Here is a 27420-nt window from a genome sequence, read left to right as displayed (position 1 = left end):
ACGGGCGATAGTGCATGTGCTAACACTAGAGCATTGTTGTAATGTCCGCCAGCATCCGTCGCCCCATAGCGGAGCAACCCTGCCAGCCATCGGTTAGCCAGCGGATGCAGCCGACCGTTGTATTTTAATTATTCGTGGCGCCCTCACCTTGTTGTTGCCGTCCCTATCCTGTACTCATCATCCAACCTGTCACTCTTTAAACTTCCGGTTGACTCCTCTTGGCGCGTCACACCATGGTCCGCTCGTTCGTTCTTCCTTTGCTTGCCGCTGCCGGCATTGTGTCGGCCGCTACCCTCCCGCGCGACAACGTGGACTGCACTGGTGTCAACGCTATCTCGCCAAAATGCCGGTCCAATGAGGTCAAGTACACGCGAGACGTCTACTACGTTGGTGGCCGCCTTATCAGCACGGCAACTGGTAACATCACTGCTGATCAGTAAGTCGCCCACTGTCTTGCCGTCCGTCATTGGTCCAACCAGTATGCGATCACGGCTAATACACCCGACCAATTAGACTGTATGTTGAGAAGCTCACTCCCACTTGTGGCGTTAAGCACCCCAACCCACTTGTCTTCTTCCATGGTGGTGCTGTGTCCGGTGTTACTTGGCTGAACACCCCTGATGGACGTAAAGGCTTCGCCTCTCATTTCATCGAGAAGGGTTATCAGGTCTATCTTCTGGTAAGTAATGTAAAATTTGGCGATCCCATTCGTTCCGTCACGCCACGTCCTACTGGTTCTTAAGACTCCCCTTTTAACGGAAAAGAACCAAATTGTACTTCCCATTCATACACCAATAGAATGACTAACAGCGTGTCTATAGGACCACACTGGTGTTGGACGATCCTCTCAGGAGGCTACGTCAGAGTATACACTTTGGAACTCTACTGGCGTTGAGTCTGTTCAAGCCGGTTTCACTGCTCCCGAACTTAACCCGACCTATCCTCAGGCTACCTTGCACACTCAATGGCCTGGCACAGGCCAGAAGGGCGACCCTTACTTTGACCAGTTCAGCAAGGGTGTAATTCCTTTCACCAGCAACTGGACTATGGGAGAGCTTTCTATGCGTGCCTCTGGATGCAAGTTGCTTTCACTGATTGGCCCATCATACCTCATATCCCACTCTTCTGGTGCTCAATACCCCATTCTTCTCTCCAACGACTGTCCAGACCTTGTCGCTGGTAACATCAACTTGGAGCATTCGACGCAACCCTTCTGGAACTACGGTTCTGCCCTTAACAGCGGGTCTTCGATTCGCCCGTGGGGGTTGGCAAACACTCCCTTGACTTATGATCCCCCGGTGACCAACTCTTCTGAATTATCCAAGGAATGGGATGGTGAAGATACGCTTGCGAAGCGCAGATGTTACATCCAGACCGAGCCGGCGCGCAAGTTGCCTCAGATCGCCAAAGTACCATACCTATGCACGACTGGCGAGGCTAGTGTTCATGCTACCTACGATCACTGTGTTATCAATTACCTGAACCAAGCTGGTGTTAAAACCGACTGGATCAAGCTTGGAGAAGTCGGCATCCATGGCAACGGCCACTTTGGACATCTCGAGCTTAATAACCTGGAGATCGCCAGTGTTGTTGAGCAGTGGATCCAGTACCAGGACCGACAGAAGCGATAGGCAGTCATGCGCAAGGGAATTAATTGTATATAATTGTATCATGTCTACCGAGATACCCATGGCCTTGTACCGAACGGCCTTCCAATCTATACATACTTAATTATAATCCTAATGTCAAAGCTGAAGCAGCGGAGGGTTATGCAGATTGGACTAGGTTCAACTTGACCGTTGCATATTCCTGGTAGGTAGTATAGTCCTAAATTCAGTGCAGTCCTCTTGGGAAACCCCACAATAACAAATCTTCAATTCACACCTCGTACCAGTGAATTATTCCCATGGAAATTGGAACCTAGCGGATGATACACTGGATTGTGGCTGTTGGTGATTAAAGCAAGAATGCTAGCCCGCATTCAATTCCCCCTCTTTATTCTTAACGACAGCGTAAGGAATAGAGTTGATGAACTAGAGATCATGCTGTGATTGGGTCCCTGGGCGCAACATATTCTGGGTTAGGTTCTCTAGGCTGTAACCTAACGACCAATGCAAGCGTGCAATGATGTGAGCAAATATTGTACGTGCAGCTTGAGAAACTTGCAGGCTTGTCCAGTCACCTTGGTGGCACTGCATCCTTCTATTAATGAGCCGCATTAGGCCCAATTTCCACTCAGAATCATGTAGAACAGTTCGAATAAATTCTGCAAAACAAAAGATCACTATTCAGCATGGCACCCTTTCTGCTGTTCACCCTGGGACTTGCCTTCGTTGGGAACGCGCTGACCGCGAGAGCGGGTCAAGAAGGAGCCACCGCGAGTATTGCCAGAGCCGATGGCATAAAATTGCGGAAGTGCCTCGGTACGACGAAAAAGGTCCCGACGAAATGGCCTTCCGATAACGACTGGGATGTTTACGCTGCAACGTATAACATCCGGGTCCCGGTGACACCTGCTGCTATTGCCGTTCCCAAAACCGTTCAGGACATATCCAACGCTCTCTTCTGTGCTGACCAGAATGGATTCAAGGTCCAAGCCAAATCGGGGGGCCACTCGTACGCCTCGTTTAGCAGTGGAGGCGTTGACGGTGCGCTTGTTATTGACTTGCAAAACTTTCAAAGTGTCATCGTCGACTCCAAGACAGGGATCGCCAGAGTTGCCGGAGGGATCAGACTAGGAAACATGGCAACAGCACTATACAAGCAAGGAAAGAGAGCATTAGCCCATGGCACTTGTGCTGGAGTGGGAATTGGTGGGCATTTCACACATGGCGGTTATGGGTTCACTAGTCGTGCTTGGGGACTTGCAATGGATCAGATTGTTGGTTTGGACGTTGTTCTTGTAAGTCAGACGCATATCCGCTGTATGCAGTTGAAGACCTGCATGGAAGAAGTTCCAGCCTGGTTCTTAATGGTGTGGCGCTGGAAACCTCGCCAGCGATCGACTGAGATCAAGCGCTGACTGATTATGCCACTCAGGCGAACGGTACTTCACTGTACGCTACATCAAAACAGAACTCAGATGTTTACTACGTAAGTTATTCCCTAAAGGGGAAACTTCCTATACATGCTCACACGGACAGGGAATGCGTGGTGCTGCCGACTCTATGGGCATCGCTGTCAACTTCTACCTTCAAACTCAGGCTGCCCCTTCCACCGTCGTCAATTTCAACGTTGACATCAGTGACGCGATGCAAAGCACCGATTCCGCAGTTGCTGCGTTTTTAACAATCCAAGACTTTGTACACAATAAGAATTCCAAAGCCGTGGATAGGAAACTTGCATTCAGCTTGTCACTGCAGTGGAACCAGTTCATAATCAGCGGCACTTACCTCGGGACGCTCAAAGACTTCAATGCAAATATCAAGCCAGCCATGGTGAAAGGACTGCCGAATCCTTCAGTTCAAGCTCGTGAACTTGACTGGCTGTCTTCGCTGAAGGACTTGAATGACGATAAGCCCCTGGAGATTTCAAGCCCATACAAGGACCAGAGCAACTTCTTCGCAAAGAGTGTAATAGTGCCCGAGCCCGGATTAACTCAAGACTCTTTGGAAAACTACCTGAGCCACATTCTGAACACAGACTCGCCCGTGCCTTTCTATGCCTTCCTCGACCTATATGGAGGTGCCGATGGCCAAATTAATACCAAGGCAAGTTCCTCATTGTATCTCTATCTTACCAATTTAGAATAAAGTTCGGTTAGAGCATCAGGCTAACTCAATTTCAGGATGTTAACTTTGCAGCCTTCGAGCACAGGACTGGCCTCTGGGTTGCCCAGCACTACGCCTATGTCGACAATGATGCCGATTTTCCAGGCGAAGGGATTGACTACATAAACAACTTGAATGACGCTTTGTCGCAAGGCGTTCCTGGCTATCAGGCCTACGAAAACTATGTTGATCCGACCTTGTCTGTGACTGAAGCACACAATCTTTACTACGGCCCCAGTCTCTACAGAAAATTGAAGGCACTCAAGGCCAAAATGGACCCAAAGAATTTGTTCTCAAATCCTTTTTCAGTCTAAGTGGTAGGAATATTTGCTGAAAGTATAGGGTGACAGAAATTGTGCCTGAGCAACGTAGTTGAGCGGATCTAGAGAAGCTAAAGCATCCTGTACCTTGGCGTCTCCGCAATGCACCATGTCAGGGATTCCCCAAGACGCTGACGGCATACGCTTATAAAGCCTTGCACATCGCTTCTACGGCCTCGGCAGCACATTGCGGGGAAGTGTGGGGTGGTATACAAATGCATGAGGGGGTTGCTTGGCACACAGTCAGAATTGTTAACATCAGTCTTCTCTTCGTTCGACATAGTTGTTTCCATCATATTCCACGCGCTGCCCAAAATGCCTGTGTTTCGGAGTGAACATCCCGACATTGCTTTGCCCACGGATATAACCATTTTCGAATGGCTGTTCGGAGACAACTCAACTCACTCACCGTTGAATAGGTTCGCTGAAAAGGACCTGGCTGGTTATCTTGATGCTTCCACAGGGCAGCGTATCTCGTGGAAGGAGGTGAAGGATGCGGCCACGTATATATCAACTGCGCTTGCCAAAAGATACGGTTTCAAGGCCGGTGATACGATAGCCCTGTTCAGCAGGAACTCGATCTGGTATCCCGTAACTTTATTCGCGGCCATTCGGATAGGTATGTTGTGAACCCTGCACAGTTTTCAGATGCTAATTTGGAACAGGAGGAGTGGTATCGGGCGCCTCACCTGCTTATAATGTTGAGGAGATGACGTACGCTCTTCGCACTGCAAATGCGAAGTTTCTTGCCACGCACCCGACGTCAATGGATGTTGCAGTACAAGCAGCCAAAAATGCCGGAATCCCGCAGTCAAACGTAATCCTTCTTGAAGGAGAGCTTCCTGGTTATAGCACCGTACAGGAACTGATAGCATTTGGAAAGTCATTTGGCAGTGGGGGTCAAGTCCCAGAATTTCGGCTTCCGGATAGGATGAAGAATAAAGACCTGTGCGGTTTTCTCAGTTTCTCATCCGGAACAACAGGACTGCCTAAAGCTGTGAGCCACTGCTCCGCCCCTGGGTTCTTCCTTGCACTAATTGACGCTCAATAGGTCATGATTTCCCACCAAAATGTTATAGCCCAATCTCTGCAAGTGCAGCAACTTACGACAGAAGATCATACCCAAGTCCTAGGCGCCTTACCCCTGTTCCATATTACTGGTCTGGTCCATAGCCTTCATCTGCCAATATTCATCAACGCAGAAGTCATTATGCTTCCCGAATTCTCGATGGAGGGGATGTTGTCTACGATCACCAGGTACCAGATGCGCGAAGTCTTGCTTGTTCCCCCTATTCTCATCCGCCTAGTTCGAGATCCTGTTGTGGACAAGTACGATCTTCGATGTATCAAGCGATTTTCTAGTGGCGCGGCTCCTGTATCGGAAGAGATTTTGCTACTCCTTCAGCGTAAATTTCCCGGAACAGGGTTCAAGCAAGGGTATGGGATGACTGAGAGCTGTTCTTGCATCACAGCCCATCCACCGAACGCTTATGATTGGAAATATGCACATCGTGTCGGTAAAATTGTGGCGAGCACGGAGGTCAAAATCATCAAGGATGATGGCACTGAAGCTGATATTGGAGAGCCTGGCGAAATTCTTGCAAGGGGTCCACAAGTTGTGATGGGCTACCTGAACAACGAAAAGGCCACCCGTGACACCTTCGATGACGACGGGTTTCTGCATACGGGAGACCAAGGGGTCATCGACACCGAAGGATTCGTCACCATAACTGACCGCATCAAGGAGTTGATCAAAGTCAAGGGAATCGGTGTTGCGCCAGCGGAGCTAGAAGACCTGCTACTTGGTCACGAAAAGGTTGAGGATTGTGCCGTGCTCAGCATTCCTGACGACCAAGCCGGCGAGCGTCCAAAAGCATATATAGTGCTCAAAAAAGGGCTTCCGAGAGATCAACCCACAGGGCGACAAATTATGAAATACGTGGAGGAGAAAAAAGTTCGCCATAAATGGGTCAGAGAAGTGGAATTCATTGATGAGATTCCAAAGAGCGCGAGTGGGAAGATTTTGAGACGAGTCTTGAGAGACTACGCAAAGCAGGGTGTACGTGGGGTGGTTGTTAAGGCTTCCCTGTCTGTACGAGAGTCCAAGCTATGAGGACTCAACGACGGTAGAAAGACACCAGAGATCCTTCAAATTGGCCGGAGCATCCCCAAGTGGCATCCGGACCGATGATCGAAGTCTATAGGCCATGATTGAGAGACGCGAGAGATGCCGCAATGTGTCAAAAACATTCAAGAGAGTCGGAAATTTGACTGCATTGGGTTCGACTCACGAACGCGCAGAAAAGTAGTCTTGTTTCCACCAAACGAGAATATATCAGATTCACTCAAGTTCTATTCACTTCCTTCAGGTACCTAAGTAGACCATTTCAGATTTGCCAGTCATCTGGTACCTTTTTGTACAAATTCTGTCACGTCACCCAGACATTTTTAAAGGCTCCTTGGAGTAAATATCCACAAATGATGGGGGCAGACACCTGAATGTTGTACCTTGTGGCGTACTAGCCCCAAGTCGGTCATTTGCTTACAAGGATTCATGATCTTCTAATCAAGTATAAATAATGCCTCCATCAACCACCTGGGTTTGGCCGGTGACGAAATTGCTGTCACTGCTTGCTAGAAAGCTGACCAACTTTGAAACATCCTCGGGGACACTCACGCGACCCAGAGCCGTGGAGTCATGTACATATTTCTTGATCATTGAGCCCTTTGGCTGCCCCTTCTTCTTTGCCAGCTCTGAATCAATGATCTCCCACATGGCTGTTCCGACGATCCCTGGCGCATATGCATTAACAGTGATGTTATGCTCTGCCATTTCTATAGCATATGCCTGTGTCAAGCCTCTTACTGCCCACTTACTTGCACTGTAGTGAGAGAGCAAGGCGAAAGGCTTAAATGCAACAATAGAAGCCGCCCCGATGAGCTTGCCTGGGTTATCTGGGGTACGATCATGCTGACTTATCATCTGTTTTGCCGCTTCGGCATAACAATTATGTAAGCCCGTAACATTCACGGCGAGCATGTGTTCAAAATCCTGCTCGGTGAGATCTAGCAGCGCTTTCACTTGTGCAATGCCTGCATTTGCGACCCTCGTGCGAGTTAGTAAAGCAGGTGAAACGATGATTCATTCGCGGTCAGTATGCTGCTTACATCGTTGATAAGGGCCCTAGTTCTTTAACGCTGGTCTGGATCATGTTTGCGACTTCGCCTCGTTTGGACACGTCTGCGATTGCAAAGCATGATTTCCTTCCAATTGCACGAATCTCCTCGACAACTTCCATACAACCTTCGGCGTTCGCACCAATATCATTGATACAAACATCATACCCGTCGGTGGCTAGCCGCAGAGCAATACTCTTGCCAATACCTCGGCTTGAGCCGGTCACAATAGCACTTTTCCCTGTATTGGACTCCCTTTGGTGTTCTGACGAACTCGACGCTCTGCAAAATTGGTGCGGGGCCAAGCGAAGTCGGGATGCCACAACACTATATTGAGTAGTATTCGGTTTGACAGGGATCGGCCTTGCTGTCCTTAATGTAGCCCTCGAGAAAGAATTCATGATGATCCTGATGTTGTTTTCAACGGTTATTTAGATGGCGTTTGGCTATATTAAATCTATCTATCTTTCCGCTGGGGGAGGCCATAAACCTTATATGCAGCCCCTTCCCCGCAGCCGGATGCCCCTCTCCGGACAGCATATCCCGAGTTCCACTGCGCGTGATGGGATATACGCACCATATATCGACCTAGTCGTATCTTTATATCTCTCCCTTGCAGTCAATTTCCCGGTTGGAGGCAGCAAGGGCCCGATCTTGTGTGGAATGCCGTTGTGTTTCGAGATGGATCGCTGGGATCTCCCATGCTGCTAAGATTTTGCGGCTTTCTGGTTTTGCCATAGATTGTCGATGGAGTGATATTTTGGGCCTCGGTTACCATCGCATAACTATTGCAATGGAAAACAGAGCGTGCTGGAACTCGTGAAGGAACCAAGTTTGACCCATGGTCTTCTGGTTTCAATATCGTGGAGGCCCTTCTGTCACTGAGTGGCGATTCTGACTTTCCACATCACAAACTCAAAACATATATTATCGGCATGGATGATATGATTCCCATTCAATACGTACGCAAGCTACCCTGAAATTGGCAATCCATCAGAAGGAATCTGTTGTCTCTTGCAAATGTCCTAAAAAGCCAATGACGTCAAAGTGAAAGCAACGCGCAGAATCGCCTGACAAGCGCTTTCAATGCATACATCTAACCCAGCTTGCTCTTGATGAAAGACAAGGCCTGCTGGCCGTACTTGTTGACGTACTGCTGATGTGAGTTTGCATCGTTTCCGTTGCAGCAGTATGGATCCGTGGAGTCGCAGTACGACTGGATGATAGACGGGTCCGCCGGTGAGCACTTGAAGCCACTTGGGCGAGCAGCAAACTACAGCATAAAATTAGACAGGGAATAGCCAAACTGCACAGAAAAAGACTTACGCCACCAGCCTTGCAGGTTCCGACGTTGTAAGGAAGCCCGGCCACGTTGTGTGGGTCACCCATGAAAATGGCCGCCTTGACAGCCTTGAGGGCATTGCCTGTCAAAGTCGCACCAGAACCACCGCATAGAGCGTTATCCATAATCTGACCACCTTGGGAGTAGCCAATGAGGACTATCTTGGTGTTGGGGCATCGTGAGTTCAGGCTGTTTACCGCAGAAATAACGGCAGTAGTGCCCTGAGATGCTGATGAATCGTAGCTAACACCACCGCAGCTCGACTGGCCGCCGCAGGCCGGATAGCTGATAGCTGAAGACTGGGCGCCAGAGTATGCTTGGACGACCATGTTGACAAGGCCTTGCGATGTACCATAGCCCGCGGGTGCGGTGGTCTCCCGCGCTCCGAAGACATAGACGCCAGGGCAGCTTTGCCGCTCCTCAATGTTGAGAGGGTTGGCGCTAGCCAGGCTGGCAAGAATAGGAAGGACGGCAGCAGTCTTCATTGTGGGCTGGGGTTGGATTCTGAAGGAGAAGCTTGATCGAGTTCCCAGATTTGTCTTGGCATCCGAGTCAGATGATCTTTACCGGGGATACCACGCAGGTAATTATACCTCGCCAGAGTCGGACAAAGGGAGACAAACTCGATTGGGAGAAGTGTCATGGCTCCGAGATCCGAGTGGTAGACGTCAGAAGAGAGTATAGGTCAAGTTTAGCTCGCCTTTAGACCGTCTCGTGAATTTTTCGCTGCAATATCTTGGCTGTCTCGTTGAAACCTGGTGTAGCATCCACATCTGGGACTGGGAGTTTTGGGTACATTAAACGTGGAGATCGTAACCCGGGTCGTGTGGGGAAAAGAGATCAACGGTGCAGCACGGCATTCGTTACCGCGTCCTGATCGGGACAAGGGGCCTGCGGCTCATCTCCCGGTAGTAGGATCCTATTTATGCTAAATTCTTAGCGTAGTGTGTTGTACTCCGTTCTACGCATGACCTTCGACATTTTTTGGTACAACACGTTGCCACTGGCTACAACCGTGGCTTGGATACAAGGGCTTGTTCCATCCACGTTTACCCAATGGTCGGGTCCTTTCATGTTCAGTGGGTTCCTCATCTATTCTGCAAGGTACAGTTCATGCGAGCTCGATGATTTGGCTTTTGAATTTTCCGAGGGAGCTGGAATTGGAGTCACAGAGAAAACTCTACCACCTATGCATGAGGAACAATCCAGCATCGGCCTAGTAGAATGAAGACGGAAAAATGGGTTGATTATTGCAACTTGCGCTTCTTTAGATGTTGAGAAGTGCAATGTGGCCGTTCAGCCCATGAGCTTCCCATCGCAGAAGATGATATCACGCAATGCGCGAAGTCGAACGATGTGGCATTGATGAAATCGCACGACGACTTTCCACAAGCCATGATGTTGTCACGACGGTGGATACTGACTGAACTGTATTAAAACTTTCCTAGTGAGACCTCTGCGATATGCGCATAAGACCTCGGAATAAAGTGCAACTGTCTAACTAAATCTTTCCACTGAGCAGGGAGCACCTCTCCCTATTATCTCCATCTGTACTGCGAGACCGATTACTATGGAATGACGAAGTTGGATCCTTGCGCATGGTCGCTGACTACTATGTCTAACTTCAAGTCTTGAGTGGCTTTAGGGATAGCGCCACGTTTTCAAGGACCGGATCGCTTGCTTCCCGTTTCACAACTAAGAATACATTTGCAACTGTACGTTTAATGTTCAGCACAATTCCCAACTTACTGCACACAAAATTTATCTACTAGGTATAGAGTGGTCCAAAGGTTTTAGGTTTTGGGTGCCGAAATGGAGGCAGGCACGCCAAATGTTATTGAAGGATATCAAGATCTCGGAGGGCGATCTTGAACAAGTCTAGCTAAAGAACATAAGTCGCGTATCATTGCAGGCTCCAAAGTCCTGTCATGCATATGGTCCTTGAGATAATAATGTCCTTTCTCATCCTTAGCCATGACAGATAAATGGTCAGCGTGGCCGATGTCAACCATGAGACGGCACATGTCATAGTCATTCGTCTTGACAGCCCTCCGGAAAGGTCTGTTATCGGGAATTGCTGGATCGGCACCAGCTTGAAGGAGTATTTGCGCACAAAGGAAACGATTTTTAGCACCAACCGTCGAGAAAAGTATTCTCGTCAAAGCTGTTTCATCGTTCTCCACTTGGTTGATGTCCTCTTGCAAGTGTGATGCCAGAAGCTGCACCATCTCCGGATTCAAGTTACGGGCAAGCAAATGTAATACAATGTATCCATTCTTATTGCTATGCCGCTTGTGAGCATCGATACCCTCTTGCTCTAGAAGAAACACAACAATGTTGACATGATTGTGCAAAACGGCCTCGCCGACTGACTGGTGGGTGCCCCATTCGCCGGGACGAGCCTGAGGATCCCGAATGCGATCGCGAAGCAACTCTTCCTTCAATCCTGCATTGTGGGCAGCCTCGTCGAATAGCATCTCGATAATAGGCAGACAGCCCATCTTCGCCACCTGGCAAAGCAGTTCGTTGCCCCATTGCTTTTCGACCATAATGTCGACAACCTTTCTGGCAAGGCCAACAAGAAAGGCGAAAAGCAAGTCTCGTTCCTTGTTCTCCGATTTATCCCAGTGAGACATAGCTTCTCGGAACAGCCATAAACTTGAATATTTGGGCCAGTGGTCTTGTCAAAGAACAATATTCCCAACGCGGTGGTATTCCCGGATAGGATCAATTGCCACGCTGTCTCATCCACGCTACAGGGTCCAAAGTTGGGTGGACTAATGTCACATCCTTCTAGCATGCGTTTGAGTGCATCTTTAGATCCATGTTGTGCAGTTATAGTCAAAGGATCATGGCACTGGCTCGAATATTCCGACTCTCTCGGTACAGTGTTGCAATCAGGGCGGTAAGATTGATCGAGCCAGGTTTTCAGCCTCTGAGATTTTGCTTTGCAAAGTGCCTCGATCTCAACAAGTGGCGGTAAAGATTCCAAGGGAGTGACTGCATAGTGAGAGGTCCAATGACAGGAAGCGTACGTAAAGAAACCGCCGAAGCCGATATCCATTGGGTCGAATGTTTCCTCGCCGATGTATTTACCCTCGGTGTCCTCATCTTCATCAATGTCATTCATAGTTCCAAACGGCATTGCGCTCCGAAGAGTTGCAATATCTTGGTCTTTCTCTGAGAGCAATGACCTGGTGTCAATTTCGTGTAGCAGCAGATACCTGACACATCCTTGTAAAATCTTGGCTTCGAGCTGCCCCTTGCGTGGGAAGGGTGACTCGTCTGCTGGAGACAGTCGGTACTCATGAGAGGACCAACTCATTGGCTCGTTCTGTATCACAACCTCTTTCAATGATTGATGTACGACACGTATTTGGCGTTTTTTCCGATCTCCCTCGTCGAACTGGTCAATGAAAGGGCCAATCAGAGTCATAACTCGTTTAGGATTAACAGCCTTTCTGAGGTCCTCCACAGTAACTATGTCTTTTCTCGTGACCATGGCCACGGCCCATTCAAGTTCATCGATGCTCAGTGGTCTGCAACAGACAGCAAGTACTTCCAGCGCAGAAGAAGCGATGAGTCGATTATCGCCCTGGTCTTGAATCGAGCTGGTGAACAATTTATAGTACATGGTTGATAGCTCTTCTGGGGGCGGTAAGGTTCGCAAAAGCTCTCTCATATGGTAGAAATCATGAGTTCCAGAGGCTTGAATATATTTCACTGTCATCTGAACCCATATGGCACTTCCTTGTACCATTTCAGATAACTTGTTTGTCACAAGTTCCTGAACTTCAGGATCCCTGTCTCCCAATTTTTGTCGGACAAAATGTTCAACAAGGATGTCATCTCGGTGCTTGTCAGGAGTGTGCCGAATCTGTGCAATGCTTCCGAGCTTCTTCAGAATGCTGGGCATTGGCCGGGTTGAGCAAAGTATCTTGACTCTAGACTTTCCTTGTAAGATTTCTTGAAATAGTTCAAGAAGTTGGTCGCGAGAGTCCTGATCGCATTCGTCTAACCCATCAATGATAATGAAAAGCGGTCGGTCGAGCCCGGCAACGGAATCTAAATAGAATTGACCCAACTTTCGCACATTATCCGTTGGAGAATGGATCCCCAAACTTCGTACTTCACGTTCCCACTCGAGGAAATTCTTCTTGAGGGCCTTTTGCCTATTCAGGAGCTGTAAAACAAGATTCGAATAGATTTTGATGGAGTCCCCTGTATTATCGCTTTTGCAATAGTGGTAGTTAATCAGAGCCCGTGGTAATTCATTCTGGTTGCGCTGGATGATTGTGTCTATGACATATGACATGGTCACAGTCTTGCCGGAACCCAAATTGCAGCAAAACAAGAGTAGCTCAGACTTTGTGCTGTGAAACCAGTCAAGGAACAATGGTTCATTGACAAACCAGCTGCAGGCCTCTTGAGCTCGCTGTTTCTCGTGTTGCCACTTATCGTGAAGACTGTCCTGTAATCGGGTGTTCTCTGTACGTAAAAGGGTTTCGACTGGTGGTTAATTAGTTAGTGGTGTCTTACTATCCGCTAGGGAAGGAACGTACTCCGCGTATCCTTTATGAGATCCTTGAGTTCTTGCACGACCCTCAATGTGGCATTTCCAATATGACTTTTCAGTTGCTTCACATGGTCGAGAAACTCTGACACAAGTCCTGGCATGCGCTGATTCTCTACTATCACCCCCTTCACAAACTTGAAGTCACTCGCTGTCAACGTTTCGAAAGCCGCAACGTAAAAGTCCAGGAGATTCGTGTATACGAGAACCAATGCCTATCGCAAATCAGCTATATCGATCATCCACCGTTTTTGGAACTAACGTCGTGGATGCCATCACTCTTCTCTAGTTTCTGCCCCAATATATCGCATTCGTCAATGATAGGGACCTGCCGTAGCATATTCGCAATTTGCTGAGCGAAAGGTCTGTCGAGACTAGAGACGCTGATTGCCACCTGCAGAAATACACGTAAGTGGATGGCCCAAGGGCGGGAGCTCAACGCACTAGGAACATTTCATTGTAACATACCGCGGTCACACTTTTCAGCACCCCGAAAGCTGTGCCAACAGTGGGCTCTATACTTGTAAGAGGACTGGCGACGTCTAGTACAAGCTTCAAATTTCCAGAGGACCTTGAACTGTCTTCAAACAGTGTATTCCTCGCCGAAAGAGCGAGTTTTCGACCAAGCCATCTTCGTCGTGTTCAAGTTGTCTAAGTAGCTGTCCAGCATTTTCGCCCTTAAGTATGAGTTTCTGTATCCTCTCATCAGGGCTGTTCTCCACAGCCTCACGGTATGCGGCGCTCCAGATATCAAGGGCAAGAGACTCAGCATCTATGTGGTCGGTGTCCGAGTTGTCCTGCATTATTACAACATCGGTGCTCAGGTGTCCTCCGGCAACAGTGTGTTGGGTGCTAATGGAGCTTCTGCGACCACCAGGAGCCTGGCTGAATGGCACGATAGGATCGGTGTGCTTGCTGTTTCTTTCTCAGCTACTACTTATTCAATGGTGGGTATTGTGTATAACAGACTCATTTCTGGTCAAATGGGACGACACAGCCATTTGATCGCTCCGGATCACATCACTTGTCTCCAAGTTGCTGCGCTTTCGGCCAATTTTACGACAGAACCGTGCGAATCTGCCATTGGATTTAGTTTCGCGTGGTGTAGATGTAGGCATTTTGGCTTGTTCCTTTGGCCGCTTGAAGAATACCATCATTTCGTACTATTGGACGCGTTGAAATAAGTCGTAGAAACATGACAAGAAGAAATATGGACATGATCGAGGTTCGTCGCGGCATTGTAAGTGATGCGTCGTGGGTGGGTGGGCCCTTGGCGGATCTGCCCGCGAATCATGGGGCTCAAAATGGGGTGCCGACTGGTTGCGAGAACCAACAGGGTGGGGACTGAAATTCCGATTTTGCGAACCTCAAACGTTCTTGTACTACCAAGTTCAACCGACAAAGCGCACAGCAATGGCTTCGGAGGAGACCACGACGGAGAATCTGGCCCAACCCGAGTATTGGGACACGCGATACGCGAGCGAGAAGCCAGGTGATCCGACACACGAATGGTTCCGCACCTATGAGGACCTCTCAGCCTTCCTTGAGAGAAGGCTCTTTGCCGTCTGGCCTCCGCACACAGCTCCCAGGATTCTCCATCTCGGGGCAGGAAAAAGTGTAAGAGTCTATTGTGACTGTACTGCCGACAGCCAATACGGCTGCTGATACCTGTGGACAGACATTGCCCGTGAGACTTGTCAAGGATGGATACAAGAACCAACTATGCGTCGATTTCTCGAGTGAATCTGTTACTCAAATGTCCCAGGAGTACGCGGGTACAGAAGGTGTCGAGTGGAAGGTGCATGATGTGTGCCAAATGGATGATATCGCCTCCAAGACGATCGACGTAGCCTTCGATAAGGGTACATTAGATGCAATGGTTGACGGACTAAGCAGCCTCTTAAACCCAACTGATGAAGTATTAGAACTGACCAGTCGTTATATGCGAGAGGTACGTGTTAACGCATCCATAATGCCGCAAGTAATTTCCACGTCCCCATTGCCTGCACAAGCCTGGTCTTGACCATTGATTGCCCATTGATTGCCTGACCAGTAGACTGATGATAACAAGGTATTCCGGGTTCTCAAGGATAATGGATCATTCTTGTACGTTACTTATCGCACACCGACATTCATGGCGCGGTTTCTACAGTGCGAAGGCACCGACTGGTTGATAGAGAAGGATATTCTGAGTGAGCCAGGCGCTATAGCATACTACGGGTTGATCTTGACGAAGCGGCCAAAGGAAGAATAGTCGCTTAAGTCGACTTTCATTGCCAAGACTGCTTAGGCATTCGAGGCTGTTGGGTGGCTAGGGATGTTAGAAAAAAATGATAATCGGTCGATGGATTAGCATACACGCCCGGTCCGCGTTGGACATTTTGCTTTGATCCAGGCATCTCTCGTGTGGATTTGTAGGCTCAAGGCATCCAGACATTTAGGGGCAAAATTCCGTAGATTTTTCTACTTGAGGTCGTCTATATATGGTACGATTATATCTACAGCTGCAGTTCCTCTTTTGTAAAGCAGCTCGCCTCTTTCTTTCTGTTTTATCTTATTGATAATAGGCTATATTACAGTGTCGCCTATATAGTGCTCTGCATTGCGCACAAGAACATGCCATAAAGGCTCAATTGTTTCAGGGTATCACTTGTGTCTTCGCTCAAAAACGTGTCGTCACTTAGGGTTCGTGTCGAAACGTGAAGCAGTACGTCCGCCTGAATGGTTGTGCGGATTATTAAGTAACGCAGAAACTAGCTATACCAGATAGTTCTGATTTCAAGCTGATATCGACCATACTTGGGTATTTTTGAGGGCTCATCTTCCTAATAGGGCTCAACTTTGCCACATCTATCTAATGCATGTTTCAGCATGCGCGATTCCTAATTAGCTTGCATTCGCTATAAATTTGGTTCTGCGTGTCCCTCTTTTACCTGAGATTCCATTCTTTAAAGTGGTTCTTACTCCTTTAATACATCCTGCAGTAAACCGGAGAACAATTCATCGGGATATATGAAGGCTTTCGATTTAAGAAGTCCCCCTGCTTCTATGAGAAAGGGCTCCTACTACCGATTGCCTACCTATTGACTTGATTTTACCGGCTAGGGGTACTGACCAATGATAGGGAGATTGATCATATGCAGGTCCTGTGATTGACACGCCCTGTTCAGCCGCACTCAAGAAACATACGATGTACCACAAAGGGAACGCATCTCCTCCTTAGTGCAAGGTGATCGACAACATGTTTCAATGGAAGCTTGCGAAAAAGCTTAACATATTCAAGCTTTGAACATGGGTGCGCATGATGTGCATGCCGACAAGCCACATTTCTGGGTACAGCCAAAGGTAGTCCATTATTGTATGCATAGTTGAATCCTCCGTCAGCCCTTGCAGATCCTGACTTACATCTAGAGAGGCAATTCGTCTCCGCGTTTTGCAAACGTAAAATCTTTTTCAGCTAGGGGTGCAGCACGCGGGGTGCGTACCCGAGTTTACTATGCAGGTTGCCAAGCCGGGGTCACCATCCTTCTTATAATCACCGAAGGGATCTACATCGCCTTACAGTGGAAATGAAAATCAATGGCCTGATAGAACCCTCGAGGCTGATGAGCTAGTCGTTACTGAGACAGATGCACGCTCTCTGATCATCGAATCTCGCGCCAACATAGACAAGTAAAAAGTGAATTACTTTCTGGAGTCATTAGGTGTCTGAAAACGCCTAAGACAATGGTAAGCCATATTTGTCCTCGTTCATGAGGTATTTCAATGCTGTGGTAAGACTAAGAATGCAGTCCATGGGGTACAAAAGACGTTTCAATCAGGTGTGGGTTGAAAGGTTAGGCATGCCAGCCATGATCGTCAACTTGCAGAAGAGATGGCACACCCGCGCAGGATCTTCCACATACCACTTGTCTTTGTTGAGACATTCGTGTCGAGAGCCTTTCATGCTAGCAGTCCTTCAGGAATATACGTGTTCTAATCCTCGACGTAATTTTGCAACCGGATAGAACGATTTGCTATTTAAAGTCCGCTTTGCTCGCACCTTGGTAGGCCAATATCGTCTCATCACCTTCTTAAAGATTTACTCAAGAGCACACACAAATCGCGACCCACTCCCTTCCACTTTTTGGCAACGCCACATATTTCCCATAATGCATTCCAAGCTCATGGTTACTGCTGTTGCTGCCTTCGCCTCTGCGGCCGCTGCTTCCTCAGCTTCCTTCAAAGACCGAAGCGTAGAGAACCTTCGATCACGCTCCCCTGCTACTGATGTTCAGTTCGTTCAAGCCGTCTCGATCCCTCCAGAGTGCGTTGTTTGTGACGGATTTGGCCTCGCCTGCGTCGCTGCTTGCCTCGCTGGCGGTCCGCTTGATCCGCTGTGCGATATTTGCGCTGGTGCCTCCATCGAACTCATTGAGCAATGCATTGCGGTATGTATCGTATTTTCTAATGTGAAAACTTTGGAACTATCTAAAGAATGCCATTAAGACCTGCTATCGAGACTAATGGTGTACCGTTGCAGTGCATCGAAAAGAACTAGATTGCGGTGTAAAGACACAACGTGTTTGTGCTGCTTACGCGTAGGCTCAGGGGATACTCAGAGAACAACTTCATGCTCGCAAAACAAACGGTACTATCTAGCTACTTTCCGGATCGATACTCATTCTACCATTGTCATTCAGCTTTACAAGTCTAGCTATTTTAGGTGGCTTTAGGCAGGCAGTGCTAAATGATTAGAAAAACTCTCCCATTGGACTACATGCAACACTGAAGTGCACGTATTGATGGCCTAGTTATATTCGCAATGTGACAATATTTAATTGTGTAAGGGAATAGACATAGTGTAGTTGAATAGTCAAAAATGACTTCAATAATGGGTTAATATCACAACGACTACATCAACACGACTACGGCGGCGCCTTCCTACAGTTTTTCGCGAATCACGAGAATTCTAGTTATGAACCTTGGCGTGCAGTCCTGGAATGATTTCCAGGTCCTTCTGATCGTAGGTGTACTTGCCCTCGGCCGATATGGTCGCCGCCTTGTTCGGGCGCTGCTGCTGGGTCTGTCTGACTTTTACCCACTGCTCCGTTGTAAGGTGCTGGCCAAGCTCAGTGAACGCATTGGATTTAAGACCTAGGCGATCGAGTAGCGGGCTATTTGCGATGGGGTCAAGCACCACATGGTTGTTCGGTCTAAATGAATAATAATGGTTAGAAACTCAAGGTTACATAGGTAGACAAAAGATTAAGCCCTTTCAGGTGAACCTACCGAGCAAAATATAGCACGCCTAAGCGATCCACATGGGCCTGGTCCTGTGGCGGCGCATGGACGCGATGTATGCTGGACTTGATCAAGCCGCCTGTCAGCGCGGTAAGCGCATCGCATGTGTTGATGGTGATGGTTCCGTCTTGAGGCTTGACCCACTTCCAGTTGCCCTCGGAGTTGAGAATCTGTAGCGCTGCGACGGGCTGACGAAACAAAAGCGTCAGCGTGCCGAGATCCGTATGCCCGGAACGTACAGGTCCGCGACCTTCTGGTTCTCCTCGGGGTTGCGGGCGGCGTAATGCATATAACGCAAATGGTCTTCACCCTTGACATCATACTGATGGTCTCGTACGAGCTGGTCCTCATCAGGTAGCTCCAAAAGGACGGCGAAGAGGCGCAATAATTTCACGACTACTTCCGAGTGACATTTCTAAGCAAGGTCTGGTTTAGTGAATGCAACAATGCCAATTCATAACTATGCACTCACCCGACTGAACCCCTCAATCTCTTCGATGTTCTGTTCTAGAACAGAGGCATGCTGCCTCTTGTGAAAGCCATCGAACTTTGGAATATTGTAAACTTGGATATTATCTTTGATTCCATTGGCGACTCTAGATAAGAGTTAGTGTTATAGTTGTGATTACGACGATACGGAGATGCGAGGCATAACGGACTTGCGATGACCGGCCGGCCGATAGCCATTGTACTCTCCACTCTCAAGATCGGACTGGCTGTGGTATTTCAACTTCTCTTCGAGGGGCAGAGCGTAGAACTCCCGTCCCAGTGCGAATTGCCGGTCAACTTCCTCCTGGCTGATGTTGAAGTTTTTGACGTAGAAGAACCCAACATGGCGGACTGCGTGCTCGAGCTGCTTTACAAGCTGCTCCTTACCCCCGGGCTGTTCATACAGGGAAAGGTCAAGCGTGATGAGTTCTGCCCAGTCCACTAAATCGAATCAGCATACTGATATCAGGAGGGCTTGTGAAATCTTCGCACAGTTTTCCTTGGTGACCGGCACTTGTTCGTATGTGTCAATGATCCTCCCTGGCATCGCAAAGGGCTACTATCCAAAGTTTATGTCGGTTCGTTTTCTATTCGATGTTTAGGTACTTTCTCAGGTATTTGATAGTAGACGTCTTCACTGTAAGTTATGTATATGCCTAGAGACACGGGAAGTTTATGTAGCGAACCAGTTTCCCTACACCAGGTCGGACCTGCTCCGACTACTATTACTCTTCTGACGCGGGGCTTGCGGTCATGTTCCATAATTTAATCACGTCATGTTGGTTACATCTGATTTTATAAGTCAAGTGGCATGTTGTGATCCCTCTCCACTAGGCAGGTAATTGGGACCACCGTCATTGGCTGCTCTTCGAGTCACCACCACGTATATCCGTAAGGTCTTTGGTGTCATCGGTTTCTTCAAACTATCATTGGTTTGAGATTAGGACAATAATATGGCAGGGAGGGATACTCGTCACGATAATCTGGTGTGAAGCCGCTCTTTGGATCACGCAATGCGGGGCTTTAGGCACATCATCCACCACCCGAGACGCGGCCAGCATCGAGAGGCTATGAACTACGTGGACATCCTCCACTCTCCAGGATGCCGCGGAAACTAATTTCCTCGAAGTCGAAATAGTCGAGCGCTGTTGGATGATCTTACACTATGGCGACATGAAGTGGGTCTATGGCATCGCAGAGGAGCCGCACGTCCAGCTACGGAGTTTGGACGAAGCAATATGCTCGGATGGTGACTTTGACAGGAGTAGGTAGTGTAGATATACACAGCCAAGGCTTGGGTTTAAACCTTCCGTGCCTAGACGGCCTATAGGCAGCCATCTTCCAAGAACGCCACATCCGCGACCAGCCCTTTGCTACGAGACCTCCCATAGCCGCGCTGATCATGGCGGACTCCAAGGGCCAACCGCAGAAGCTGACACTTGCAAAAGTCGTCAAAGAAATATTTAATTGGTATCCCTCAGAGTACCCGGCCGAGGAGAGAAAGTCAGTCCAGATGCTTCTTGCCATCTAGACAACCCATTGCTGACAGCGTTTATAAAGGCTTCTCTTTAAGCTCGATTTATCAATCCTTATATTTGCATGTCTTTGCTGTAAGATATCACTCATAAAGGAATTGTCAAAATAGTCACTAATGTTTGCTGTGCAGTCTTTTGTAAATATCTCGGTAAGCCGCCAATACCAACAGAGGTACAAGGGCCTTGGCACTAAACCTTACTCAAGACCAGACCAATATCAGCAATGCATACACAAGCGGGCTCAAAGAAGACTTGGGCTTATACGGCAACGAGCTCAATTACTTCAACGTGTGCTATTACACAGCCTACGTGGTGTTCCAGATCCCGTTCTTACTCTTGATGTCGAGGCCCAAACTGTGAGTTGACACTTGGTCTTACGAGGACCGGAAGTACTGAAAGGTGTTCTTCAGGGCCCGGTGGTTGCTACCGTCTCTTGAAGTCGTATGGGGGGTCGTCACATTCGCGCAAAGTCGAGCGACCAACGTGACACAGCTATACGTTGCCAGGTTCTTTGTAGGTGCGCTTGAGGCACCCGTATTTGCTGGGACCCATTTCATCTTAGGTGAGCTACCGCCATCCTACAAATCCATCAAGGGCCGTGGGCAAATCTAATGCGTATTCAAGGTTCCTGGTACAGCGGTCCTGAACTCTTCAAGCGAGCCGGGATGTGGTTTATCTGCAATCCGCTGGGCTCGATGGTAAGCGGTTATCTGCAGGCAGCGGCATACACCAACTTGTCAGGGGTCGGCGGGATGCCGGGCTGGCGTTGGCTCTTTATCATTGACGGTGTCATCACGATCCCCGTCGCACTGTCCGGCTTCCTCCTCTTCCCGGGCATTCCGGACTCACCAAGGGCCTTCTTCCTGTCCGAGTCCGAGATTGAGTTGGCTAAAAAGAGACTCGCGAAAGCCAAGATCACTCGCGCTGGCAAGCTCAACTTGGATGTCTTCAAACGAAGCCTAAAGCGCTGGCACATTTGGCTCTTCGTCGGTTGCTATATGTGAGTTCGTTCTTGAACCATTATTCCGATTTGGAGACTAATAGATTGCGAAGTGCCATGATTATCTCTTCGTACCCTAATGGTTACATGAATCTCTGGCTCAAAGCCGAAGGATACTCGGTGGTTCAGATCAACCAGTTACCAACGGGCATCAACGCCGGTAGTATTGTAGCTTCTTGGCTTGGCTCCACGTTGGCTTCAATATACCCATCTTGGGTCATATACACCATTGCGTCAGCAGCGGTTGTGTTCTCAACCGCTTGCATGACTGTATGGTATATTCCTACGGCTTTGAAGTGAGGAGTTCCTGTCCGGAGTGCAGCCACACACTAACAAGATTCGCAGATTCGTAGCATGGTATTTCTTTGGATTCCAGGCTTGTCTCAGCCCCATTTTGTATTCCACCGTCAACACCATTGTGAAAGATGATGCCGAGGAAAGGGCACTCATCATGGTAAGTGCACCCTAGCCGGAGCGCTTGTCGCTAAATGTTTCACCCACTCATGATCTATAGGGCTCCATGATGACTTTTGGCTACTCCTTCAACATATGGGTCCCACTTTTGCTCTTTCCGACTGCTGGGCCCATTGGAGCACCTCGATGGCCAGTGGGATGGCCGGTCACACTGGTCTTCTACGTTCTTCTCTGGGCAGGGTTCATCCTTGCCGTGATCTTATACCACCGAAGGTTAGTAATGGAAAAAAGGTAAATACAGCAAAATTGAATACTAACTCCACCTCGAGTAGAACTAAAAGATTGAACGAACTTGAAGCAGAGACCAGTCAAGAGCAATCGGAGTCCGAGAATGGCGATGCCGCAGACAGTATCGGCAAGGAGGTAACAGACTCAAGAGTGGCACCCCTTGACGTCAAAGCTACCGTCTAGGGTTGGGTGTTACATTATGTCCTTGGCTGATGCATTAAATTAACCAACAGTAGTTAACATTTGGTCACAGTACAAGCTCGGCGAGTCGAACTGGGCGAATTCCTTGAATTCCTTGCTCATAATGGCTATCGTATGAAGCGCAACTCTATCGCTCACGCTTCGAACGCCCAACTCAGTAGATATGATTGCATGCCTCGTAATGATGAACAAGCTAGTTGCCTCCACGTCCAGCACCCGGGGAGCCCGGGGCACCTCCGGCACCACCCATGAAGTTACGGGCCATCTCGGCAATGCTGGGATCGCTCATGAGCGAGCCCATGTCCGGCATGCCACCGCCTCCCTGGCCAAATCGATCGGCCATTTCGCGTAGTCGGGGGTTGCTCATCAAGTTCTGCATCATGTCGGGGTTGGACATGAGGTTCTGGGCCATTTGCGCGAACATGGGGTTGTTCATGATGCTGGCAAAGTCGGGCATGCCACCTCCGGCACCGCCGCCGCCGCCACCTCCTCCAAGCATGCTAGCCAAGCTGGCCAGGTCGGGACCGCCGCCACCTCCTCCGCGGGCAGCATCGGCGCCACCGGATGTCTCTTCGGCCTCAAGCTCGTCAACGCGCTTCGTGGCAGTTTCGTAGCCCTTCTTCATGGCATCAGAACCACCGTTACCCTCGTGATCGATACCCGACTTGTAGGCCTCCATGCTGCCCTTGGCGTCGCCGAGAGCAAAGCGGGCAAGACCCAGCCTCGACCAGGCCTTGGTGTACTTGGGGTCGACCTGAACAGCCGCCTCGGCATCGGCGCGTGCGGATTCGTGGTCACGGGCAGCAGAGTAGGCTGCTGCACGGTTGGACAGGAAGATGGCATTGCCGGGGTGGAGAGCGAGGGCCTGGGTGTAGTGTTCAATGGCCTTCGGGTAGTCCTTGGCGGCCATGGCACGGTTGCCCTGGCCCTTCAGCTCCTCGGCCTTCTTCTTATCGTCCTCGGTGGGCGCCTTGCTGCCCGTATCGGTAGACGAGCCAGTGGCAGTGGGTATACTCGGGGAAGCGGATGGCTTGGGGGCGCCCTGTAGCTTCTCGTAGACGCCGTAGATCTTCAGCAGGTTCTGCGAGCCGATGGCTTCCTTGACGGCATCCTGGGATGTGGGGTCAACCTTGAAGGACTCGGCAATGCAGTTGATGGCTACATCGATGGAGTCCTTGTCGTCGGCGCTCAGGGTGCCATCTTCGGCCGAGGTGGAGAGGAAATCGCAGATGGCCAGCGCGAGGCGCTGCTTGGATGTTGTCGCCTGGGGAAGGATGGTCAGTTGGGCGGTGCGATGCAGGAAACGGGGAGCCAGCAGGCAAGGCGCATACCATGTTGTTTGCTTGAGGACGTTCAGGCCGTGTCAACGAGCGAATGCGACGAGGAGACAGGACCAGGAGTGTTCAAACCTGGATCTACTAGGTACGGATCTATTGGCAGTTGACGTTCTGGAACATGCGATTGTCGATACCTGAGGTAGCCGCAGCGACAGCCCAGCGTACCCCACGTCGGGCGTCGGGCGGTGAAGGAGGGTCTGCCATCTGGTCTGGACTGACACTAACAAGGGCGGGCAGAATCCGGTGGCGGGGCTGTCCACATACCATTAGGTACCTAGGTAGGTAGCAGGTAGATGCTGGATCCTTAGCTAGGTAGGGGGTAGGGGGTAGGGGTCCGCGGGCCGCTTCGCTTCACGGATGGCCGTTTGCGCCCCTTGTAGTTGAACGAACGAACTTAGAGCCCCAAGTTCTCATGCAGAATCGGTGACTGCCTCGCCAGGTATTATACGGGACCTAGAGGAGGCTGATCGTTGGCGCACCATGAGGACGTACAAGCTCAGTCCAGAGCACGCCAGTCCTCAGGGACATTATGGCGCTCGTCAATCTCGGTCACCTAATGCGGTTTGATTTTGCCTTGGCTACAGCTTTGGCAGCCGCGGGTTTGTGACGTTGAGAAAACGCCAAAGAGCCAGACGGCTTTGAGCATGCAGACTTGATGTCGCAACTCTTGTCAACCTCTACAAAGTCTGGCCCACGGCCGGCACAAAAGACTCTGACTGTTCAACTGACTCTCCAGCCGCTCGGGTGGATCCCGGCATCGGCCGCCCGTGACTCAAGCCATTGCTTACACCTGCATACGATACAAGAGTATCCAGGGGTCGAAAGGCGTAGTTGGCTCCTATAACCCGCTTGGTTCTCTTGGTCATCGAAGGCTTAACTTAAAACGCGGCGTTTCTCGTGTTCACATCTGCCTTCACCCCCCCAAATCACAGCGTCCAACCAATCAAACAGTTGTCTTGCACCATGGAGCAGGTCCCTCCGCCGGCTCTGACAGCCGCTCAGATCAGCGACTTACTCACGTATATAAAACTTCCCAAAGCTCTACATAATGCGCCGCCCACACCAGAACTACTGAAAACCCTTCACAAATACATGATAGCAGCCTGTCCCTACGAGAATCTCTCCTTGCACTATGGCCCTTCACATACAATCAATGTCGACCCCCAGCATATGTTCCGCAAAATTGTCGTCGACAACCGAGGCCGTGGCGGTTACTGCATGGAAGTCGCAATCCTCTACAACCACCTCCTCCGCGGTCTAGGTTTTACTGCATATACCGCTGGAGCCCGGACGCGGAAGCGCTACGAAGGTGTGCCGAAGGGGGAGTATCCTGGCTGGGTGCACATTACGAGCATCGTTTCGTTTCCTCCGCCCTCTCCCGGTGCTGTGCCGGAACGGTACGCAGTCGACGTCGCGTTCGGAGGCGATGGACCGACGGCGCCACTTCCTCTGGTGCCGGGGTATATCCACCAGAACCTCGGTGCCCAGCAGGTCCGGCTTGTGCGCGATTGGATCCCGGCGCAGGTCCATCGCACGGAAGAGTCCAAATCGTGGATCTACCAGTACCGTAATGGCGAAGACCGCGAGTGGAATTCGTACTACTGTTTCACAGAGACCGAGTTTACCCCAGATGATTGGGAGGTTGTGAACTGGTACACATCACTGAACAGTAACAGTTTCCAGACGACGATGGTGCTCATCAATAAGTTCCTCGGGCGCCCCACAGACGATGGCGAAATGGAGATATACGGGAAGCGGATGCTGGTCGATGGCGTAGCCAAGGAGAACCTGGGCGGCAAGACTCAGATCATCGAGGTGTGCAATACAGAGGCAGAACGGACCGCGGCCATCGCGAAGCACTTTGGAATTCTTCTTACCGAAGATGAATCGAACGCGATCCGAGGCTGGAGAACGGAAATCATTGCGAAAAATTAAGGGACAAACCTTGTTGAGGCGGATCTTCAAAGCTGAGGAAAATTGTCTTTCCATATGTCACGCATCAACTGACGTATCAAGAGATGTTTTTGACAAGGTACTGTGCATATAGTCATCTGCGATGCACGTGGACTCTATATTTAGATACCACAAGACTATAGATAGAACTAATAGAGTAAGAAATAAGTGTAGGGCTGTGGCATTGGTGGTAAGTAATGATAGTACTCCGGTTCTCTGAATTTTTATGTACAAGAATGAAGATATCTACAAAGCAGGACCTTCCGATCTGTCTTTCAGCTGCAACATAACCCTCTAAAAGGAAGGCTTAGCGTTCTGGAGAAGCTTGACGAAGTAGTCCTGGTTCCAGCTACCAGCCTCAGGTGAGGGCTTGTAGGCATCGGACATGCCGCAGAACGAATCGTAGCGGGTGGCGGAGGTGTCGCTGGTTCCGTCGGACTCGCCACCGGGCTTACCCCACACGAAGGCGTCGGCGAGCTCGAGGCCGGTGTTGGAGGTCGGTCGCACGCCGAATCCGGCACCGTTCACGTTGCACCAGTGACCCCACTCCTCACGGAGACCGATGACCCCGTTACTGTTAGAGAACATGTCAGTACGCAGCCACTGACAGGTGGGCATGGAAAAGAGCACTTACCGGCCAGTATCGACGATGGCGTGGTTTGGCATGCCAGCAGACGCAAGGGCAGCACCGAACAGAGTCACATACTTCTTCTCGTTCTGGGCGGCGTTGTACTGGGCATCCGGGTCGCTCGCAAACTCACCAGGCTCAGCATCCCTGATTTGACGATTAGCCGCGCGTCCAACTTGCTTATTTCCTTGCTCCGAGGTTTCTTCAGACTACGTACCAAGAGTTCCAGCCAGCAATGTTGGTAGAGATACCGCGGAATTGGCTGGGCGACCCGGCGTTCTTGTAGGCGTTGGCGAGCTCCTGAGCGCCGGGCTTCAGGTTGTCGTTCCAGCCTAGCCAGCCACCGTGGCCAGCGTCGATGTACATGACGACGTTCTTCAGGTTGAGCGACTTCAGGGCGTACGCAACACCCTCCCTGTATCCAGAAGCAGATGCTTGACAAGCGGCGACGTTGGCATTGGTAACCAGATTGGGGAGTGAATCGGGCTCAATAATCAGGGCAAAGGCCGTGTTGGGGTTGGCCTTGATGATGCTCACAATAGCTATCAGAAAGGTCAGTATGTAACATATTGGTGTTGCATTGCGCTTCTGGCTTACGGTCGATGTACTGCGTCTTGTATTTGTTGAGTTCACCAACAGCAAGCTCGCCGTTGGATGCCTTAGCAGCACAGTCGCGACCAGGAAGATCGTAGATCACGAGACCAAGGATGTTGTTGCAAGGCACACCGGCGGCCACTTCTTTCTTCAGTTTATCGATGTTTGCAATGGTATCGCTAGTGAAACAAGTTGAGCACAACTGATTCGTCATGATATCCAGGGGGCCGTGCTGAACTTACAGCCACAGGAAGGAACCAACATCAGCGACCTTCTTTGCCTTGGCAGCCAAGGTGCTGTCGCTGATCTGAGCAGCGGCAGCTTCTACCTCTGCTCGGTAGAAGGAGTTGGGGTGGAGCGTATAAGACTTAAACACATTTGTGCTGGCATCCAGGCTCACCGCTGAAGAACAGGCGCGCTTGGCATGAGATGACTCTGATGACGGGAGGGCTGTGGCCACGGCAGCCAGCGCCAGGAGGGAAGTGAACGATGTTTTCATCGTGGATATGGGTGAGT

General features: G+C 49.9%; 13 protein-coding genes across 13 annotated transcripts; 7 read left to right on the top strand and 6 right to left on the bottom strand.

The window, feature by feature from the left end:
- Window positions 1-233: 233 nt before the first annotated feature.
- On the top strand, window positions 234-1631 carry JN550_007862 (uncharacterized protein; the record flags this gene model as incomplete). Its single annotated transcript, XM_049319760.1, has 3 exons — window positions 234-436; window positions 514-679; window positions 822-1631. 3 exons carry the CDS (start codon window positions 234-236, stop codon window positions 1629-1631), a joined length of 1179 nt encoding a protein of 392 aa, XP_049170218.1.
- A 662-nt stretch (window positions 1632-2293) lies between these two features.
- Window positions 2294-4084, top strand: JN550_007861 (uncharacterized protein; the record flags this gene model as incomplete). Its single annotated transcript, XM_049319759.1, has 4 exons — window positions 2294-2902; window positions 3040-3093; window positions 3144-3572; window positions 3788-4084. 4 exons carry the CDS (start codon window positions 2294-2296, stop codon window positions 4082-4084), a joined length of 1389 nt encoding a protein of 462 aa, XP_049170217.1.
- Window positions 4085-4405: 321 nt separating this feature from the next.
- JN550_007860 (uncharacterized protein) lies at window positions 4406-6203 on the top strand (the record flags this gene model as incomplete). The annotated part of the gene is made up of 3 exons (XM_049319758.1): window positions 4406-4709; window positions 4756-5087; window positions 5142-6203. The coding sequence occupies 3 exons, from the start codon at window positions 4406-4408 to the stop codon at window positions 6201-6203; spliced, it is 1698 nt and encodes a 565-aa protein (XP_049170216.1).
- A 453-nt stretch (window positions 6204-6656) lies between these two features.
- JN550_007859 (uncharacterized protein) lies at window positions 6657-7668 on the bottom strand (the record flags this gene model as incomplete). Its single annotated transcript, XM_049319757.1, has 3 exons — window positions 6657-6916; window positions 6968-7197; window positions 7259-7668. 3 exons carry the CDS (start codon window positions 7666-7668, stop codon window positions 6657-6659), a joined length of 900 nt encoding a protein of 299 aa, XP_049170215.1.
- A 695-nt stretch (window positions 7669-8363) lies between these two features.
- On the bottom strand, window positions 8364-9094 carry JN550_007858 (uncharacterized protein; the record flags this gene model as incomplete). The annotated part of the gene is made up of 2 exons (XM_049319754.1): window positions 8364-8540; window positions 8594-9094. The coding sequence occupies 2 exons, from the start codon at window positions 9092-9094 to the stop codon at window positions 8364-8366; spliced, it is 678 nt and encodes a 225-aa protein (XP_049170214.1).
- Window positions 9095-10456: 1362 nt separating this feature from the next.
- On the bottom strand, window positions 10457-14300 carry JN550_007857 (uncharacterized protein; the record flags this gene model as incomplete). The annotated part of the gene is made up of 7 exons (XM_049319753.1): window positions 10457-11267; window positions 11645-13118; window positions 13172-13397; window positions 13445-13576; window positions 13651-13697; window positions 13754-14097; window positions 14152-14300. 7 exons carry the CDS (start codon window positions 14298-14300, stop codon window positions 10457-10459), a joined length of 3183 nt encoding a protein of 1060 aa, XP_049170213.1.
- A 295-nt stretch (window positions 14301-14595) lies between these two features.
- Window positions 14596-15436, top strand: JN550_007856 (uncharacterized protein; the record flags this gene model as incomplete). The annotated part of the gene is made up of 3 exons (XM_049319752.1): window positions 14596-14799; window positions 14861-15133; window positions 15254-15436. The coding sequence occupies 3 exons, from the start codon at window positions 14596-14598 to the stop codon at window positions 15434-15436; spliced, it is 660 nt and encodes a 219-aa protein (XP_049170212.1).
- Window positions 15437-17333: 1897 nt separating this feature from the next.
- JN550_007855 (uncharacterized protein) lies at window positions 17334-17722 on the top strand (the record flags this gene model as incomplete). Its single annotated transcript, XM_049319751.1, has 2 exons — window positions 17334-17612; window positions 17705-17722. 2 exons carry the CDS (start codon window positions 17334-17336, stop codon window positions 17720-17722), a joined length of 297 nt encoding a protein of 98 aa, XP_049170211.1.
- A 411-nt stretch (window positions 17723-18133) lies between these two features.
- On the bottom strand, window positions 18134-19501 carry JN550_007854 (uncharacterized protein; the record flags this gene model as incomplete). The annotated part of the gene is made up of 6 exons (XM_049319750.1): window positions 18134-18377; window positions 18454-18653; window positions 18716-18880; window positions 18938-19061; window positions 19125-19395; window positions 19447-19501. 6 exons carry the CDS (start codon window positions 19499-19501, stop codon window positions 18134-18136), a joined length of 1059 nt encoding a protein of 352 aa, XP_049170210.1.
- A 626-nt stretch (window positions 19502-20127) lies between these two features.
- Window positions 20128-22374, top strand: JN550_007853 (uncharacterized protein; the record flags this gene model as incomplete). Its single annotated transcript, XM_049319749.1, has 11 exons — window positions 20128-20218; window positions 20289-20457; window positions 20515-20564; window positions 20621-20638; window positions 20695-20845; window positions 20900-21051; window positions 21114-21489; window positions 21543-21785; window positions 21835-21943; window positions 22004-22176; window positions 22236-22374. 11 exons carry the CDS (start codon window positions 20128-20130, stop codon window positions 22372-22374), a joined length of 1671 nt encoding a protein of 556 aa, XP_049170209.1.
- Window positions 22375-22585: 211 nt separating this feature from the next.
- JN550_007852 (uncharacterized protein) lies at window positions 22586-23726 on the bottom strand (the record flags this gene model as incomplete). Its single annotated transcript, XM_049319748.1, has 2 exons — window positions 22586-23656; window positions 23724-23726. The coding sequence occupies 2 exons, from the start codon at window positions 23724-23726 to the stop codon at window positions 22586-22588; spliced, it is 1074 nt and encodes a 357-aa protein (XP_049170208.1).
- A 966-nt stretch (window positions 23727-24692) lies between these two features.
- JN550_007851 (uncharacterized protein) lies at window positions 24693-25664 on the top strand (the record flags this gene model as incomplete). Its single annotated transcript, XM_049319747.1, has 1 exon — window positions 24693-25664. The coding sequence occupies one exon, from the start codon at window positions 24693-24695 to the stop codon at window positions 25662-25664; it is 972 nt and encodes a 323-aa protein (XP_049170207.1).
- Window positions 25665-25976: 312 nt separating this feature from the next.
- On the bottom strand, window positions 25977-27403 carry JN550_007850 (uncharacterized protein; the record flags this gene model as incomplete). The annotated part of the gene is made up of 5 exons (XM_049319746.1): window positions 25977-26256; window positions 26317-26457; window positions 26528-26852; window positions 26908-27083; window positions 27147-27403. The coding sequence occupies 5 exons, from the start codon at window positions 27401-27403 to the stop codon at window positions 25977-25979; spliced, it is 1179 nt and encodes a 392-aa protein (XP_049170206.1).
- Between the last annotated feature and the right edge of the window lie 17 nt (window positions 27404-27420).

The sequence above is a fragment of the Neoarthrinium moseri genome, assembly GCF_022829205.1.
Source record: "Neoarthrinium moseri strain CBS 164.80 chromosome Unknown scaffold31_Wmoseri_CBS_16480, whole genome shotgun sequence".
Classification (NCBI taxonomy): Eukaryota; Fungi; Ascomycota; class Sordariomycetes; order Amphisphaeriales; family Apiosporaceae; genus Neoarthrinium; species Neoarthrinium moseri.
Note: the sequence above shows the minus strand (reverse complement) of the source record. Positions and strands in the feature narration are given on the sequence as shown.